Source organism: Xenopus tropicalis, chromosome 1, assembly GCF_000004195.4.
Source record: "Xenopus tropicalis strain Nigerian chromosome 1, UCB_Xtro_10.0, whole genome shotgun sequence".
In the NCBI taxonomy this organism is placed as follows: Eukaryota; Metazoa; Chordata; class Amphibia; order Anura; family Pipidae; genus Xenopus; species Xenopus tropicalis.
Genome location: NC_030677.2, coordinates 170099125 through 170119209, shown reverse-complemented (window position 1 = coordinate 170119209; position 20085 = coordinate 170099125). Strand labels below are relative to the sequence as shown.

The window sequence follows — 20085 nt, the reverse complement described above, 5'->3', positions numbered from 1 at the left end:
GGGGTCAAATAATTATTTCCTCCACTGTATATATATATATATTTTTTAAAGTAATTGTAATTGTGATAAATTTAAAACTTGGAAATTCTAATTTTTCATGTTTACATTTTATTAAACCAGCCCCTGTGCCTTTAAAGTGATACTGACACAAAAAAAAACTACTCTTTAAAATATTAATGTATATTGAACTTTATCTATAGGTCATGTTAATCATTTTTCATTAATTGTTTTGCCAACCTGACTGTCCCTTCTCAGCTTACAGCTTCTAATGCTAAGGGACTCCTGCTGCACAAATATGGCCGCCCCCTCATACAGGGACATGGGGGATCAGATAGGGAATGTTAAAGCATTGGGTAATACTTTTAAGGCAAATAATAAGTAGCATATAAAGACAATGTTATGATAGATGTATATAATTCCTGGTGTCAGTATCTCTTTAAGAGCGGAAAAAACTATAAAAAAATGATACATTTATAATCAGAGTATGATTACTATGATAATGATAAAGATTAAAATGTTGTATAAGGTTCATCGTTTTAGCTATATGTGCTTTACAGGGATTGAACATTGCCATTTTAGTTTGGTCTCCATAGCTTCCTGCTTGCAGCTCTAGCCGTTATAAGTCAGATTACACTTTCCTAAGGGAGGGGGGAGCGGAGTTTTATTAATTCTTATGGAAGGGGGGGAAGCAAGAGAGGAAAGAACTGCACATACTCTGGCCCTGGGAATGAAGGATTTTTCTGAGAGAGGAAGTCAGATACCCAAAGAACATGTTTACAAAAAAGTTTACAAGAGATCCTTTGTTTCTTCTGATAGAGGATAGAGGAAAAGTGCAGCTTTTCTGTGAGTGCTTATGGCTTTATTTACACAGACCTTTCTGATAAAGCTTACTTAGTTTTTACCTTTCCTTCTCCTTTAATATTCACACAATACAGTTGGCAGAGCCACAGTAGTAAGTTTCACTATTTTAGGATATCAATAATTCAGTTGGAAAATACTATAAGTAATTTCCCACTAGCTGAGCCAGTGCCAAGTCTTGTTTGGCTAAAGCACAATATCTCAAGGAATCTTTCTACAACCTGCTAGAAAATCAATACTGGCAGACAACAGTATATTGCAGGTTTGTGGGACAGCAGGCCAGTCCTGCAGGCAAATATTCAGGCAAACTGGGTGGAGTTGATATTGTTTGTGCAGTCGGGGGTGTTTTTTTACTTTTTATCCTCATTAGGCCAACAGCCAGTAAAAACATTAAGAGAAGGATATTGAGCAGAATAATGTGGAGGCACATTCATCAACATTCTTATTTTTGTGGTTTTGAAACCACAAATAAACACTAAATCACAAATCTCTAGTCATTTATTAAAAGATCTTAATTGAAAAAATCACAAACAATTTCAAATGTGGAACAAAAAGAACACAAATACCTCAAAATATTAGATTTTTTGTTGGAACTATATCCCTGGCGTTAGTTTTGAGGTGCACCCTCTTGGCCATGGCTGAACATGGATATTTAAAAGGGTTGTTTATCTTAAAATTAACTTTTCGCATGATGTGTAAAGTGAAATTCTGAGACAATTTGCAGTTGACCTTAATTTTTTTTTTATTATTCATAGTTATTGATTTACTTTTATGTTCAGCAGCTCTCCAGTTTGGAATATCAGCAGCTATCTGGTCCAGAACATTTTAGTTGTTGTGACTTAAGCATTAAATTATAGCCATTCTGATATTTGTGATTACAGTTGATAAATAACCACAGGCGATCTAGAAACCACATGGTTCTTTATAAAGCACAAGTGGATATCCTTGTTAGTAGAAAACACTATAACAAATACTGTATAACAGAGGGCACACTCCCATGATAATTCTCCATTGATACTTGCATAAAATCGAAACTATAATAATGATGTCAATGTCTGGCCGACAGTTGGCAATTTCCTTAGTCATCCAGGGTTTGTTTTTTTTTTATTAGTTTTTTTGTAGTTTCTGTCAGCAACTTTTCTAAAGTTTTATGTAATACAAATTTCTGTTATACTATATTCAGTTCTGCATTAAAAGCTTGTAACCAGCACACCCTTTAAATTCGTCATAAGTTTATTTTAGACATATTGTTTTAAAAGAATCCGATGTTTCTTTGTGCAAATTGAAAGGTTCTGTCTGCTAACTCTTAAATACAAGATATGGCATTCTCGTACTGCTCAATATCCCACTCCATGTTTATCTGTGTATAGACTCTCGGTACAGAATTTGAGTTGTTTTCTTTTATCTTTGTTACGTGTAAAACAACCTGAAATGTAAATTTGTTTTATATAGATTGTTGCATTTATCTATCTATACTATCTCTCAATGCACCCCCTTTTGCTTTCTGATTGCTTCTTCTCTTTCCAATTATGTAGACCTCAAAGAGGTATCTACTGGGCATGCTCACTGCCTGTATTGTTTTTTTCTTCTTTGCCCTTTATTTTCTTTGTGCTGCATCTTGGTAACCATCACTTTTGATGAGCTTTGTAGTCATATGTGCATCTGTCAAAGGTTTTCACTATACCAACATTATTTCTCTTTGGTACTCAGTTACTGTACTAGCTTTCAGCAGAATTGTGCTTAGCATAGGGGAATACCAATGCAAGCATGTACCTATGGTATCTGTCACTATATGCTATACATTCTAACATGTTATCCCAAGTATTATGAGTGCTGGTTATTGCCTTGTGCAGCCGGCAACACTCCCAGTTATACCATATCATTCATTTAGGGGGCAGATTTATTAAAAATAAAGTGCATTTGCAAAAAATGCTAATATTTTTTCACAGGCTGTACTGGGATAATAAAAATGAAGGTTTACTTGCCGGTAACTGCCTTGTGTATTACCTGTAATAATGCAAAATGCAGCTATATATTCTTATCCCTGTACACAGATAAATCAGTGCTGGCAAACATATCTAGTGCTGTAGAATATTTTTATTTACTACATGTTCACTGGCCAGAACATTAGAATCATAATATTACAAGACCTCTAGGGAGTCCTGGGGCAGCGTGGGGCCAAACAAAATCTCTACCAGGATCAATAAAAAAATGATAGTATAGCTAAATGCTTACTGGTGGGCTTCAAATCTGTATATAGCACTTTTCATAGGGTTTTACTAGTATAAATATCTCTAGAGGGAATTTTTAAGTACAAATTTTGCTGAGAGTGGATCATAGAATGATGGGTTAAATGAGAGTATCAGTTTCATTTTTTTTTCTTTTTTGTACATCTTTAATAAATAACCTGATTTTAAGTATAATTTGCCTGCTCTAATAAATGCTAGATAATTAAATTTACTATGTTGGGTATGCACAAACATAGGCAAAGTTCAAGTCCTGTAATCAATTAGATGTGTACTTTCTTTATTCCGACTGGTAGCCATGGGTTACAGAGAGGGTTACAGAGATTGGGCAAGTGCACATAATTATGTTACAGGCACCTTCTGCATTATCATTACTAGTGATGAGCGAATTTGTTCCGTTTCGCTGCGCCGAAAAATTCGCGAATCTTTCAAAAGATCCGCGAAATGGCGAAAAATTGGCGAAACGGTGAAAATGTCGTGCGACAAAAAAAATGTCGCCCGCGGCTATTATTTTGTTGCGTGGCTATTGTTTCGTCGCCCGCGGCTATTGTTTCGTCGCCCGCGGCTATTGTTTCGTCGCCCGCGGCTATTGTTTCGTCGCCCGCGGCTATTGGTTCGTCGCCCGCGGCTATTGTTTTGTCGCAATTTTTGGACGTGTGGCGAATTTTTTCCGCTAATGGCGAAACGTGAAAATTCGCCGCAAATTCATGCCTGCCGAAACTTTTTGCCCATCACTAATCATTACTACTAATAACAATGCAGGGTCTATATTTAAAACAGAGAAAATATATATTTTTTGTTGGTAACCTGTTTGTAGGCAGCTTCAGTTTCCCGACTCCTCACAGGACAATTATTGTGAGGTTTAAAGCAAAAGTTGTATTGCTAATCCATATTAAAAATATATTAGTCATCTTATCTCAAGGCAGGCTGCAATTTTTGATTTGCGGTGTGTAATAAAAGATATCAGTACAGAAAACAAATCCGCTTAGAGCAATATATCTTTGCTTTATAAAAAGGAAAACAAACTTGAATGACTGTGAGAACATCTGAAAAAGATATTTACAGCCCAATGTGTATTTCATATTCCGTTGTCTGCACGGCTATATCAGTTGCAGTTTAAAGGCCTATTGATCTACAGCATTTTGATGCTGGATGCATTCTGTTCTTAATGCCAGAAAGGACACAGGGTTGATAGGGGGATTTGTTTTTTCTTCTGGAAACAAGTTTAAAAATTTTGACTGCTGTTTTTTGTTGTGTGGGTTTAAAGGTACACGGTACACATTTACTAAAGGGTTTTTAGTTTTTTTGGATTGTTAACAATGGTTACTGCCTACATACAGTAAGGATTTCATTCTGTTCTTCTATACAGCCATATTGTAATCCACAGACAGGCTACAGAAGGCCACTGTTTCCACAAATAATTATGAAGGAAGCCTGGCTTTAATAAATAAAGCACCTCTCAAAAGGGTAGAATTGGATGTTTCAGAAAAAGTATATTTGTTATTTCATCCTTAAAATATCTAGCAATAAAAGTGATGAAATGTTAAGGCAATAGAAAAGGATTACATAGAAAAACAGCAGAAAACGGCAATTACTGCCTCAGTATATATAATGCAATGTGGTCCAGCTACCACAGGCCTTAGAAGACAATAGATGGAATTATTTCCAGCAGTTACACAGTGAAAGGTTAAAGTCCTCAGTGCACACTGTTTGGGATAATTGGACAGCAAGGCATATTGTGTTGCTATCGTGTGAAGGCAAATGAGCTCTCGGGTAGATTTGCCATGAGCAGGATATCTTTTTATGTCAATACGTGCTTCAGGCAAATGTGGATATCTCCTGGGCAGTCACAGTAACCCAGAATTCTAATTTCAAATAGGAATACTCAACAAAGATCTGCACAGAGAGTGAAAGTAGGTTGTATAGGCAGTTGTGCTGCTTACTTTTGTACTATGAATGCAGTTTGCAATTAGCTGCTTTGTAACACAAGCATTCACCTCTGTTTTCTGTATTAAAGGAAAACTATACCCCCAGAATGAATACTTAACCAACAGATAGTTTAAATTATGTTAAGTGACCTATTAAAGAATCTCACCAAACTGGAATATATATATCAGTAAATATTGCCCTTTTACATCTTTTCCCTTGAGCCACCATTTAGTGATGGGCTGGGTGCCCCCCCAGAGATCAGCTGACAGGAAATAATGCAGCTCTAACTGTAACAGGAAGTAGTGTGGAAGCAAAAAGCAGAACTCTGTCCATTCATTGGCTGATGGGGCCTAGCATTTATGTGTGCCTTGGCTTGTTTGTGTGCACTGTGAATCCTATGATCCCAGGTGATGGCCCTTAATTCTTAAAATGGCAATTTTCTATTTAGGATTACACAATAGCACATACTACTAAAAAAGTATATTTTTATGAAAATTGTTTATTTAGATGAAGCAGGGTTTTACATATGAGTTTGTTTATGCAATATACTTTTATAGAGACCTGCATTGTTTGTTTTCCTTTAAGTATTTTAACAGTGACACTGATCACAGCTCCAGGGTCAAGCCTTCTCTTTTATTTCAGTTGATCTACTATATTTTCCATCAATACGTTTCTTATACAGGTATAGGACCCATTATCCAGAATGCTCGGGACCAAGGGTATTCCGGATAAGGGGTCTTTCCGTAATTTGGATCTCCATATCTTAAGTCTACTAAAAAATCAATAAAACATTGATCAAACCCAACAGAATTATTTTGCATCCAATAAGGATTTATTATATCTTAGTTGGGATCAAATACAAGGTACTGTTTTTTTATTACAGGGAAAAAGGAAATCCATTTTAAAAATCTGAATTATTTGATTAAAATGGAGTCTATGGGAGACAGGCTTTCTGTAATTCGGATCTTTCTGGATAATGGGTTTCCGGATAATGGATCCTATACCTGTACTTCTTAATAAAAAGCTTTATCTTTACAGACATGTCAACGCCACCGTATTTTTCAGGAGTTTTCCAAGTTTAAGCCCCTCTCCTGCTGTCGCTAATTTTCCCAAAACCTAACTTAACTCTACACCATTGAAATGCATAGAACTGACAATTGAAGTTCTCCAACGTCATCTGAAACAGTGGAGCAGGGAGAACAATGGGGGGCAGAACAGGTGTGGGGTATGGGAGGAACAGAGGTGGGGACAGCGGCATCTAAAATGCCCCCAAATTGCTTCAGAAAAGAGTTGCCTTCTCTGCCTTTACCTAAGCTTTTAGAGGCCTATTTATTTGTCAAATTTTCAAATAAACTCAGATTTATCAACATTCTGATTTTTGTGGTTTTAGAGCTTTTTGAAACTACAAATAAACTTGTTTCCACTAAAAATATAAATATCTAGTCATTTGTTAAAAGGTCCAAAAACTAAAAGAACATGAATTTTGTGTTTTTTATGTTTTCCTGTGAGTCTTCGTGGAAAAAAACACAAAAACCTCTAAAACCATGAATGAAATATAGATTGTTCCAATTTGCCTAGGAATGCTCCCATGGATTTCTACATGACCTCGACAGCTTTGAGATGGCAAAGTTTTGTATTACTGTTTTCTTGACTTTTTCGCATAATAAAAGAAAAGTTTTAGCGCAAAAAAAAACCACGTGTCATAAAAAAAAAGAACTGCACACATTAGTAAATAGGCCCCTTAAACATAGCAAACACGAAAGTGTACTTATTAATTAAAAATATGAACATAAAATTCCCCATCAAATTTAACTGAAAAAAAATAGTGAATGCAGAAAATTTGCCTTCTACTTGTCATTTTCTATGGTCAAGAAACACTCAAAAAATTGCTTGGACAACTTCAATTAATTTCTACATGAACTTGCACACTTTTAGATGCTGACATTTTACATTATTTTTAATGATAGTCATTCCTGTTTACCAGCAACAGATTGGTTGTGAGTTTCTGTTCTATTGCAATTTTTATTTTTGATTGCTTATTTTGGTTTTCAGGCCTTCTACTATCATCTTTGTTTATTTCTTCCAAACTGCTTCCTGATTGACAGGGAAATGACCCCTAGCAACCAGAAAACTGATTTATTTCCAGGCTTGGGAGTTGCATAAATTAAGAATTAAAAATAAAAAGCCCAACAGCAGTTGTCTTAGAATTCTGCTACACCATACCAAAGGTAAATCTCATGGCAATTAACCCATTTAATTGTTAGAAGTGATTTAAAAATCTAGATTCTTCAGACTGTACCATCAAGGTTTAAAAAATTGGAATAACATACCATCCATCTGTGCTAGTTTGGCTAATATTTCTAATACAGGTGTTTAATTGTGCCTCGGTGTGTACGTATAGGTGATAATGTTCTCAGTGATACCTGGTACAGCATATTAGGGAGACGTATGTTAGTATTTGGCATGATTCCCGTGTTAAGTCCTTAAGGACTTTGGCGAGTCACTTAATAATCTAAGGCTTCTAAAACAGCAATAGGAAATGAGCTGAACATAGGAACAACATAGTAAAATCAATAATTAGAGCAATATTTCTCGAACTGTGTGGCTGCCCAGTTAGACACATATTTGGGGAGAATGCCTATTTGCTCTGCTAAATACTCCTGTAAGCCCATCTTAAATGTCCATTAGAATATGATTGGGAGTGCTTTGATGTAGTAGATGGTTTTGGAAGTAAGCACAATCGGTGTTTTCAGATGCTTACTGTCTTGTTATAATCTAATTGGGGCCTGGCCAAATGTTGTCCCTCGACCAAATAAAATACATCTGCTGAGTCTTCCAAGGACATATAAGGCCAAGTCATGGAACTTCCTAATTATATTCATTTATGTGTGCCAGACCCTCTGTTATTTGACTTCTACATGACAAAATTATGGGTAATCATGAAAAATATGTTAACATTGAAAATGTAAAAAAATTACTGAAATAACACTCCTAACAAAACATTTATATCCCCATAGAGAAAAAAACGGAGTTGGCTTCAGATAAATAACTTACTTGACCTAATCTGAATAAACTGTAATCTGAATAGGGATAATATCATCTTTATAGGGAATGTAATAAAAGCTGCTATCAGCAAATATATGTGCAATGTGAATAATTTGTCCAATGTGTGAACAATTTTTCCTTTGTGCAAATGTATTATGCTGTAGCTTTTGACAATCTTTTTGACCTATCCACCAGTGGAAAAAAAGATAGTACATTTAATAGGTGGCATCAGTACTGTATGTAATAAAAAATCTTACTGAATAAGTAGAATAGAAATATGGCACCGCTATGTACGTTTTAAATTATGCATAATTCATATTCACAGTTTAAGAGCAGTATTGGCTTGTGAAATATGCAGTTTTGCTCTCATTTTTACAATTGTTTTTTTATCATTTGCTATTTAAATTATATTAGCGGGGTATGGGCAAAATTCTCTAATTATTATTGTGCCTACATATAGAAAAGTAGATTAGAATGGATATTCCATTATTAAAATATGACAAACAATAGGACTATTAGTGGATCTGGTAATTTCCTAAGTATTATTATACATTATGCTTTACTGAGTTTTGCATTATTGTACATTTACATTTTTGGGATTCTTTCATTGTACAGCATTTGGTATTATTTCTTTTTTACATATACAGAAACAACCTAATAAGCATTTGTATTAAACACATCAAAGGCAAGCTTACATTAAGCAACAAAGAAGAAATTACATGAAGTTAAGACTTAATACAACGTACATTTAATTCAGGACACTGAAGGATGGGTTAGTATTAAGGTTCCATAGCACTGATTGCTACAAAGAGGATTATGTTTTATCAGAATGGTTCAAATTTTCAATTAACAAATAATCCTATATAGATTATCATGCAATTATTTTAAAATCCTAGTATGGAGCGTGCACACACAAGCAGAGAATTTGAGGTTTTAACCATCACTTAAGGAATTATGGGCAGAGACATGAAAATTACCTCTTGATTCACCTAGAGCCAAAGATGCACCCAGAACCACTGGCTTAATAGCATTAAGCATTTTACAGCCATAAAAACCAAACTGGAAGACAGTTGTTTCAATCTGGTTAGAGCTCAGTAATGGAAGATGATGAAATGTGGGTTCTAAAAACAAAGGAATTGGAGAGTAACCAAAGATAAGGTTCAGAGAGGATAGGAAGAGGTTAACACTTGCCACTGTACATTAAATAAAGTGAGAACAAAATCAGTTTATATTTTTTGCATTATATTTAAATTAGCTTTCTCCATAGTTTGTACTTTTACTTTATTTTAGGTATGTGTATATAAATGCTGCGTTAGCACTGGCAGAAATACACACTTTTTGCAATATACACAATATCTTCTTATATCTTAATATCATTTCTGTTTTTAGCCTAAACACTCTTCCACAGCTTCCTCTCATATTTATTCCTGTAATCTCAGCACAATCAACAACTTGCGTAGCTAAAGACCGAACAGTTTATAGACTAAATTAGTCTGGAAGTTCCTCAGGCAACATTAAAGAACAAACTGTATTCTGCATGTCCTGGGCATTATATTTAATATTTAATGAGAATAGAACAAGTGCACCCTTGTTTAACAGCTTACAAAAAGAACACTCTTCATTATATACTTAAAAATCATCTTAGCTCACTTATACTGTACCATCTATAAAAGAGTAATTAACTGAATATACTATTTCTAATACAGGAGAAGGAAATATTTTATAAATGAAAAACCATTTAACTAAAATAAAGTGTTTTTCCCTTGCAGGTGGTTGACCAAATTGATACACTAACCTCAGATCTACAGCTGGAGGATGAGATGACAGACAGCTCTAAAACAGACACCCTGAACAGTAGCTCAAGTAGCACAACAGCTTCCAGTTTAGAGAAGATCAAGGTTCGTGCCAATGCACCGCTTATAAGCCCCCCTGCACATCCATCTGCTGTTCTTACAGTTCTTCGAAAACCCAAGCCACCGCCACCACCACCCCGGCTGACACCAGTGAAACTTGAAGATTCTTCCGCAAACAATGGAAAGAACCATGGAATTTTAATTCGCAATGGTGGATTTCCTGGAGGACCAGTCAGCATTCCCAATGGGGAAAGATGTGCCATTCACAATTTTAAAGTGGAAAAAAACCCAGACACACTTATGACACATAGGACAGAAAAAGAACGGTGTGCACAATCCTCAACTAGGGAACGTGTGCGTTTTAGTGAAAATGTTCTCTATCATGGCTATTGTCCTGACTGTGACGTGCAATCGGATATAAAAAACAGAGATTTACATCTACATGGTGAGCCAGTCCATATAGCAGGAAAACTTCCGCACCATTGTTCTACTTTACCAAAACCATCTCTTGCTCCCTTCCCTATTGAAAATGGAGGACTAGGAATAAACAGCAGTAGTAGCCATCATTTTCAAAAACCAGGAACTCAGCCTCCACAGACTGCGCCAAAACCTCAAAAGACTATACTGAGGAAATCAACCACTACAACTGTGTGATATTTTTATTTTTTTATCTTCATTTTTTATTTATATGAGTATAAAGGAAATTAGACAATGAGCACTTTAAAGCAATAAGAAGTCCAAATAGTCCCTGATATCCTTAAAAAAGTGATAAAACAATCATTTGGTAAGTTATATTATTTTAATGGCTTAAAAATATGACAATTAATTGACAATGGTTTCATTATTGACCCTCTGATTGTCATATTTGTTCTGACTTCTGACATCCTAGTAGGTCTTGTTTACAATGTGTGATACAACTTGAGTAAATGCAAAACAGAGATTGAGTAAATGCAAAAAAGTGATAAGACAATCATTTCGTAAGTTATATTATTTTAATGGTTTAAAAGTACAGGTATGGACCCATTATCCAGAATGCTCGGGACCTGGGGTTTTCCGGATAAGGGATCTTTCTGTAATTCAGATCTCCTACCTAAAGCCTGCTAAAAACATTATTTGAACAGTAATAAAACCGAATAGGATTGTTTTGCCTCCAATAAGGATTAATTATATCTTAGTTGGGATCAAGTACAAGGTACTGTTTTATTATTACAGAGAAAAAGGAAATCATTTTTAAAAATGTGAATTATTTGATTAAAATGGAGTCTATGGGAGATGGCCTTTCCGTAATTCGGAACTTTCTGGATAATGGGTTTCCGGTTAAGGGGTCCGATACCTGTATAATGACAATGGTTTCATTATTGACCCTCTGTCATAATTGCTCTGACTTTCTAGTAGGTCTTGTGTTTTAATATTTTTTATAATGTGTGATACAACTTTGCTGAGTAAATGCCAAAAATGTTATAACATGTACAGTACATCTTCAACTTTTACTTTAATAGTACCATAAATATACACAATACTTAATAATCTCAAAGTACACCTTAAAGGAGACGGAAATTCAAATTGGCATTTTACTGCCAATAGATAGTGCCACCTAGAACACTATACTTATTCTGCAGAAAGCTTTATCATACCTGAGTAAAGAGCCCTAGAAGCTCCCTTCGTTTACTTAAGATTGCAGCTGCCATTTTAGCTTGGTCTTTGTAGCTTCCTGCTGCAGCTCTAGCTGTTGGTGGCTCAGATTACACATTCCTAAGGAAGGGGGGAGTGAGATTTATGAATTCTTATGGGAGGGGGGAGAAGGAGAGGGGAAAGAGGAGAGAGCTGCACAGACTATGGCCTCAGGAATGAAGGGAGACAAGAAATCCTGTGTTTCTTTTAATTGAGGACTCGGTGCAGCATTACTGTAAGTGCTTATGGCTGTATTTACATAGACCTTTCTGATAAAGCTTACTTAGTTTTTACCTTTCCTTCTCCTTTAAACAAAAGCTTATTACTAACAAAATAAGTTCTGAGAACTACTGACAAGCTGTTAACTTGTTATACAATACAGCAGTGATCCCCAACCAGTGGCTCAGGGGCAACATGTTGCTCACCAACCCCTTGGATGTTGCTCTCAGTGCCCCCAAACCAGGTAGTTATTTTCGAATTCCTGACTTGGTGGCAAGTTTTGGTTGAATATAAACAAGATTTACTACCAAATAAAGCCCCCTGTAAAGCTGATAGTGTGCATAGAGACTGCCTAATAGCCAATCGTAACCCTTATTTGGCACCTCCATGAACTTTTATGATGCTTGTGTTGCTCTCCAAGTCTTTTTACATTTGACTGTGGCTCACGAGTAAGAAAGGTTGGGGACCCCTGCAATACAGTATTAACAATAAAGGTGGCCATAAACGTTCCGATAAAAGCTGCAACTCAGCAGCTTATGGGTGCATGTATGGAACCCACCGATGGCCTTCCTGACTGATATGTGGCCAAAAATCAGGCAGACATTAATCGACAAGTTTGATTTTGCTGGATGAGTAGTGGTGCATCAGTGCAGTGATGCAATCCTTTTGCGAGGGGCCTCCATAGAACCATGAGCCAATGATTAGATAAACCCGGTTTGGCTCTGTCAAAATGAATTCAAACAAAACTTTTTTTGTTATGAAATCTTCTGAAAGTTATAAAAACATAAATCACTCATTTCAGGTACATAAATTATGGATTAGATTTATCAACATTTGCATTTTCATTTGTATAGCAATTCAATTTTGTTTTGCTCTAAAATTCATGAATTTGAATCATAACTTCAAATGAACTATTCATTAAGCAAAATAAAAAAATTTGGCATCTAAAAACTTGCAAGGTCATGTAGAAGTCAGTGGGAGCTGTACTAGGCAAAAGCTAAGCTATTTATTCAGTTTGAGGTTTTTAAGTTTTTTTTAGCTTGGAACAAATGAGTAAGTTTTTTAAAATTGTGAATTTATTAGAAGTAGTAAAAAAACTCTAAAACGTCACAAATTCAAATTTTGATAAATGTGCCTCTATATGTCTGTATACAGAACAATCTCCTTAAAGAGTAAGTACCTAAATAAAACAAATATTAATACCCAACATTAGCAATAGGCAGTTTTCTATAAATGAGTTTACACAAACTGATTTTGGTTTGACTAAAATAATACTATATGTTTCAATCTTTCTATTGATTTAACATCTTGTTCTTCCTAGCAAGATGAGTTTGGAATCTGGCTTTGGCATTTTGCTGAACACATTATAAAAAGCCACCTTGATGGGATTGTCAGTGTGTCAGTTTTTGATGGAGATATTGAGTGCAAGACACAATCCGGTGTGAATCAGACACCCTGAATGCATGTATGTGTATTAATGTGTACAGAAATTTGCATTTAAATTGTATTGCATTCTGCATATGTTACAGATAGATAGATAATACATAAGTTTATCAAGTTCAAATGAATTTATATGAATTTTTGGAAAGTATGCTGTGTGCGTGCAACTTCATCATACATAGAGCTGATTTTTCCTAGTGGCACTTTTTTCTATAATTTGGTATCTTTGATAATTAAACTAGTTTGGGGAAAACAATTAAAATACAAGAGTGTAACAATTACAGAAACACAGACAACGCCCTCTAAAACTGTTGTCTTCCTACGTGCCATTTAAAAATTTTGAAAAGTACACTGAGGAATGCAACCATACCTCCCAACACTTGGAAAATGGAGAGAGGGACTGAAAGAAATGCTGTGCGTAATGCGGCAAACTTTTTTGACCATGCCCATTTTGTGACCACACCCCCAAAATACCACTCCCATTTTACAAAATGTAAAGCAGGTGTAGCTTGTTAACTTTCGGGGCTCTCTGCCAAAAGCCCACTTATTTAATTGAATGTGAGAAACATTGTATCTAAGTGCAGGTGAAGCTTGTTAAGATTAAGTTAAGGGCTCTCAGCCAAAAGCTACTTTTTAATTAAATTTGTATCTTTTTTAGCGTTCAGTGCAGGAGATCAAAGGGAAATGAGGGACTTTTCAGTAAGAATCCGGGACTGCTGGTTGAGCTGTTAAAACTGTGCTGAGAAAATCGGGACAGTTGGGAGGCATGTGCAAGGAGTTTTTTCAAATAAATTTGAATTTAGTGTAAATTTATATCTATGACCTTGATACAACATAGCCCATTACATGCATCTACCTATACTGCTCTATACAGAGTAATACAAATACAAAGTGATTACATTGACTTCTATTTGGTGTCTTCACAAATCCAATGGTCATGTCCTTTACTAGCAATTTATTCATTCTTTGCAGGTGCATTTGTTTTCAAAAGCAGAGCCTATTAGTGCTCTATTTATAGACCCTCACGCAACCTGACGATGACACCACAAAAGGGGCAAGAGGCCGCACCTATAAATCCAGAAACACAAGCCGTGTAAGGTCCCAGGTGGGGAGTGCGGGCAAAGAGCTCAACCTGAACCCACCTGTGACCTGCAAATGATGCAACGAGGTCAGCCTGAACCCACCCGACCCACAGATCCAGCGGGTATTGGGTTGGCCTGCACTTCACTATTCTGGTCCTATTTTTCATAATAGAATGGTCCCCAGTGCTAAATTTCTGTTTAGGTCACCCAGAGGCCGCCCCAATTCTCAGCCCCCCTCACCCTCAGGATCAAGCACATGCTTATCCCTGTAGCTCACATACTAAGTACTGAGCACAGGACGCCCTGAAGTTTTCTGCTCGTCCCGTCCCCAGTGTTCTGTATGCAAGCAAATTTTATGTGCAGCTGGGCAGCATGCCTCCCCTAAATTTATGCTGCCTTAGGCCACAAATCCAGGTCTGCTGGTCCCTCCCCCCTTTATTGTATTTTGGTCTCTTAACTAAGTTCCTCTTCTCCATCTGTAGTTTTTTGTAGGCCAACAACCATGTTTAAAGGCATAAGGTCATTATTAAAGGGGCAGGTTTGGGTTGCTACAACCGCATAGAGGTTTGGCCTGCTATCAATTCATTAATCAGTGCCATCGCTATACATCAGGAACATCCCTTTAGCTTTCTCCAAACCCAAAACTGACTGGATATATGAAACGTGTGGAATGACACTTTACTTTTTCCAGTTGTTCAGAAGTTCACATGTACAGCTCATTATACCCAGCTTAAAATGTGTTTTTGCTTTTGGAGAATTATTCTGCTTTAAAAATACATCCTCTGAAAAAATATCCTTAGGTTTTGCTGAGGGTTGATAATGGAGGTGTTTCTCTGTTACGTTTGGTAAAACCTTCATGATTTCACCCTTCACATATGGATGTTTGATCTTCCTGCAAATAAAACACTTGCAGTTTCAATAGCAGTAACTTTGCTTTCCAACTCAAACATACAGTATAAGAAACTCAGCAGCCTGTTGTACATTCCTTCTCTGCTCAGAAATCCATTTTTTTTAATTTATTGTCCCAATTTGCTCATCTTTTTGCACTGATCTTGATTTGTTAAGACTTCTACAAATGTACTTATCTGGTATGCAAGGCTATACTGTAATACATTGTCCCTAGGTATAAACTAGAAGCTGTAGGCAATCAGGCCATCTACATTCAAACCCATTAGTGACAAGAGACAACTTATAACTTCAAAAGATTCAGGAATAAAATATGTATTATACATTTACCTATACACCCATCTAGCAGTAACAAGGTGATGGAGGCAAATTATATTTATTTAAAAGAATCACGCCTTATTGGTTAGACTTGAAGCCTCATTTGTCTCCACAAGTGCAAGTGTGGCAAGCTAAAATGGACAAAAACTACTGATAGGGTTGCCTTCTGCCCAGTTTTGACCCGGTCAGCCTGGATTTTGGAGGGGCTGCCCGGTTTCCCAAATAAGGAAATCCGGACCCCTCCTGATTGACACAGCAATCGGCCAAACGCCAAGCTGCTGAAGGCTGGCAACCCTAAAAGTAAGCATGTTTTCAACAACACAACATATGCATTCCCCACTCTAAAGTTTGACACATTGGGCAAAATTACTGTTGCTGCAATTATGAAGAAATTGTGTCGGAAAATACTGCACTGTAGAAAAAAAAAATACTGGGGCTCGTTTATCAACACTGGGTAGCAACAACTCAGTGATTGGCTTTTTTCAGCCAGCTGCAGGTAGAACTATGACTGCAACAATTTGATTGGTTGCAATGGCTTACTGCCCACAGGCAAATTTGCCCAGCGTTGATAAATATACCTAAGTGTATCCAAAAATTGCACCATGCATGCTGCACTGCAGTCCTAATTGAAGCCAATGTACTAATTGGCCCTGGTGTTAGATATGCAGAATAAGCTGGTAGACAGGAATATTGCTGCTTACTGTATTCTTATTGTTTTATAAGTACAATGTACCAAGAAACCCAAGAAGGCAGATGTAGGTGGGTTATACAAGGGATGTACAGTATATTCACCTCACCTATATTCATAACAGCAGTTTTTATGATGTTCATGCAGCCTTACAAGTAAAAACAACTATTTTCTGAAGCACCTTTTTTTCTTCATAATTCATACTTTTTTATAGCATTCTAGCCATTCTATTCCAGCACACAGAAACAGTGGTAGGCAATTACAATAACCATGGAAACAATCTATTTGGAAGCATCAATCACTTATAGTTTGTATTCAGAAGAACTATAGGACTGACTAGTGGCTGAATCATAGGGGTGATCCTTTTCTGACACAGCTTGCTTCCATTGTAGCAAATTTCTCTTGATTTTACTTCTCTGCTGGTAAAGCATACGATAATACCTGCCAAAACCATCGCTTTCCTTAGTGTCTGCTGTTTGTAGTGCCCAATTATGTTCTGTCCTTTCTTTTATATATATATATATGTGTGTGTGTAAGTGTCATAAATTTAAATGCCAGGATTTTTAAAATCAATTAATTCCTTACTGAAGTTTCATCAAAAAGGTAATTCAATTGTACTCACCGTATCTTGTTGATAATTAAATATCTAAGCAGATTTCATAGCAAAACACTTACGGGGAATGTAATAAAAACTGTTGTAAATATGTGCAACACAAATAATTTTCTTTTCATAGACCATTCTTTCCTTTGTGCCAATGAAATATACATTTTGTGACCCTTGAAAGTATTTAGTGACCTCTCTACCAACGGAAACGATTGCACATTTTATAGTTTCCTCCATTAGACGATGTGGGTAATAAAACTTATAACTGAAAAAGTTATTTTTGTGCCAAAAATATGCAGCACATTTATGCATGTCCTAGAAATGAAATTCACCATGTATTAACTGTCTAATGAAGAATATTATGTTGAAAAACATAATTTTTTCCCGTTACGCACTTTAATTACATTTTCCCATTTGATTTTAAACCTGCCTATGCTATATTAACTAATGTGAATGAGTTACAGACCAGCCGCAAAGGGCAACTGAACTGCAGCTGCATCATTTGGGAGCTATGCTGAGCTTTAGCATTTCTCTGCTTACCACCAATATTTATTAATCAATTAATTAGAAATCATAACTGCCTCTCTTAGTAAAAGACTTCACAAGTGATGTAATTGTTTATTGATCAGACTCAGAGGCAAGTAAGTTAATTACCCCCAATATAATTTATATACAGCTTTATATACTGAACTAGATAATAACTTGAACCTAGACATGAACTACTTAATAAAAATATATGTTCAAAGATCTCCACCCCTTAAGAGAAGTGTTTCAGTGGCTCAACACAGCTGTCTTCTTTTAGACTTTACATATAAGAGAAATTTGCTAAAAAAGGGACATCAAAGGGACACCAAACTTTGTACCTGAGCCATACTAACCAGTAATATATACTGTATGGGCAAGGTATGTGAATCCTTGCCAATCCAACATCTCATTCCCAAAGAGCATTGATATTAATTGCTCCTCCCTTTTGATTCTATAACAATCTCTATTCTTCCATGAAGGTTGTCTACTTGGCTTTGGCTTTCATTCAGCCTTTTGGACAGTGAGGTTGTGGATTAGGCCTGGCTCAAAGTTGGCATTACAATTCATCCTATATGTATTTAGTTGGGATATGGTAAGGGCACTGTGCAGGCAAAGCTCTTTCTCTCCCATCTCAATAAACACATTCTCTACAGACTACTTTGTGCATAGACAGAAATGTTGTTTTGAAAAAGTTTTCTCCAAACTTTTCCCACACAGTAAGAAGCTCAAAACTGTCAGATCATTGTATGCTGCAGCCTCAAGGTTTGCTTCCAAATGAACCATTGAATGTGCTGGGCACTGCCAAACCGAAACTTTTCTGTAAGACTGCCAGATGGTGAAATAGTGGTCCAATAGTAATCCCCCATAAAACACCCAACACTCCATATGTATAGTTCTTATGTTCTTATGCTAGCATTTCTTCCAGAGACAGTTTGGAACTCAGTGGCTAGTGTTCCAATTGAGGAAATGTCATTTGAGATGGCATGAACTGATACATGTGGGCATATTTCATATGTGTAATTTTTTTGTAAAGCCCACATGCTAAATTTGATTCTGTTAAAAAAATCTGGTGGACAACAATTCTTTGTATAGTGTCTGAATCACTTATTTCATGCGTTATAGATAGTTCTCATGGTAGGTACGCAAAGCTTGGATCACTTTTAGACCATTCAAATCTGTCAATAGTGATGATCACCAACATTTAATGTTAATGTTTGTAATCTCTAGAGTCGTATGATTAATGTACTATTAACCCCTAATTCCCTACTATAGCTAATAAGTTCAAATACTGTATGTTTGGTTTATGTACAACAGGAGATAAGTAGCAGCGACATATAGCTGCTTTTGCACCTTGTAGGGGCATAATAAACTACTGCCCTATAAAAGGCAATGCTATATATTTTTTTTTTTTTTGCTGATTTTAGTTCATTACAATTGTCATCTCCAATCTGTCTGCAAAGTGCTTATGTCAGCAGTATGTCTATCTGGGTATCAAAGCAATACTTTGAATATGAATTGGGATGTGGGCAATTTAGTGGAAGGATAAGCAAGAAATAGCAGCCTAAGTGAGGGTGTGATTTAAGTGCCAAGCCTCATAAAAGGGTTGTGTAAAATGCAAAAAATCAAATCGCTTCAGAACTACATAAATACTATAGTATAATGGGAAGCATTCTGTCAACATAGGAAAGGGCTAGAAACTGATATAGCAGTATGCCTGATTATGAATGGACCAGTGTAGTCACGTTCTTTCTTTCCACTGTGCTAACATGGATGGGGTGCACAATGTACTGATATGTAATTAAATGAAAGACAAAATGTACTTGTAAATATAGTATAACTTTTCTATACCAATTCTGGATTAGCATCAAATCAATATTTAATTTCCAAAATCACTTCATTGTGTTCTCTTGTGCGTTGCAAGATTCATAGCCCAGAAATAGCGCAATAAATGGAAATAACATCTGCACTGTATAATGCGTTAACGAGATTTCTGCAGAAAGTCCTGCTGTGTTAAGTAACCAGTCTATTTCCAGCATATCTCTATAATCTACTGGGAAGCTCATTTCAATAAAACATATACAGCAGTAGCACTCGAAGGAGAATGAAGGGAGCAGGCAATGCAGGAGAGTCATTGCTAGGCAGTAACACTTCCCACACAAGCATGCATCAGCATGCAGAGGGGCGTCTTTTGTAATTACAACACAACGAACTCGTTCTACTTTATTTAATCTGAAAATAATATGCTGCAGTGGGAAAGCTGCATTGAATTTTATGAAGTAAATCACATTATGCAACAGCACACAAGACGATTACTTTTCAGGACATGCTATAATTATACTGAATGCTTTAGTGCCGCTTTTCTCTGAGTTTATTTGGATTATTTAGTCCTAAAGATTGGCATTATTGTTATAAAAATCAGCCGTATTTGCAGCAGAAACACTGAATATTTTATTTTTATATATATATGATCCTCAGTCACTGTGTTTCCCCCCGCCCCTATTTTTGGTGCAATTTTGCTGATTGGGCCATCAAAGAAAAACACAGTGCCATCAGGAGACCTGATTAATTGCATGCACCACAATTGGCAGGCATGGAATTGCACTGGCCTGTTTTTCTTTTGAGCAATCCCACAAATAGGTTTCTTATTGCTTTGAGAACACACATGTTTTTGTTTTGATAAAAGGTTTTTATAATGTTAAAT

General features: G+C 36.2%; 1 protein-coding gene and 1 long non-coding RNA gene across 3 annotated transcripts in view; one reads left to right on the top strand and one right to left on the bottom strand.

Annotated features, from left to right (window-relative positions):
- The window catches only part of LOC105948047, a 321644-nt gene that overhangs the window by 195938 nt on the left and 105621 nt on the right, over positions 1 to 20085 (bottom strand). The window lies entirely within an intron of this gene.
- The window catches only part of prr16 (proline rich 16), a 173923-nt gene that overhangs the window by 115013 nt on the left and 38825 nt on the right, over positions 1 to 20085 (top strand). The window contains exon 2 of the mRNA XM_018090692.2: positions 9848 to 10715. Coding sequence (XP_017946181.1) covers positions 9848 to 10585 — 738 coding nt within the window. The 3' untranslated portion in view covers positions 10586 to 10715. The remainder of the gene's footprint in view (positions 1 to 9847; positions 10716 to 20085) is intronic.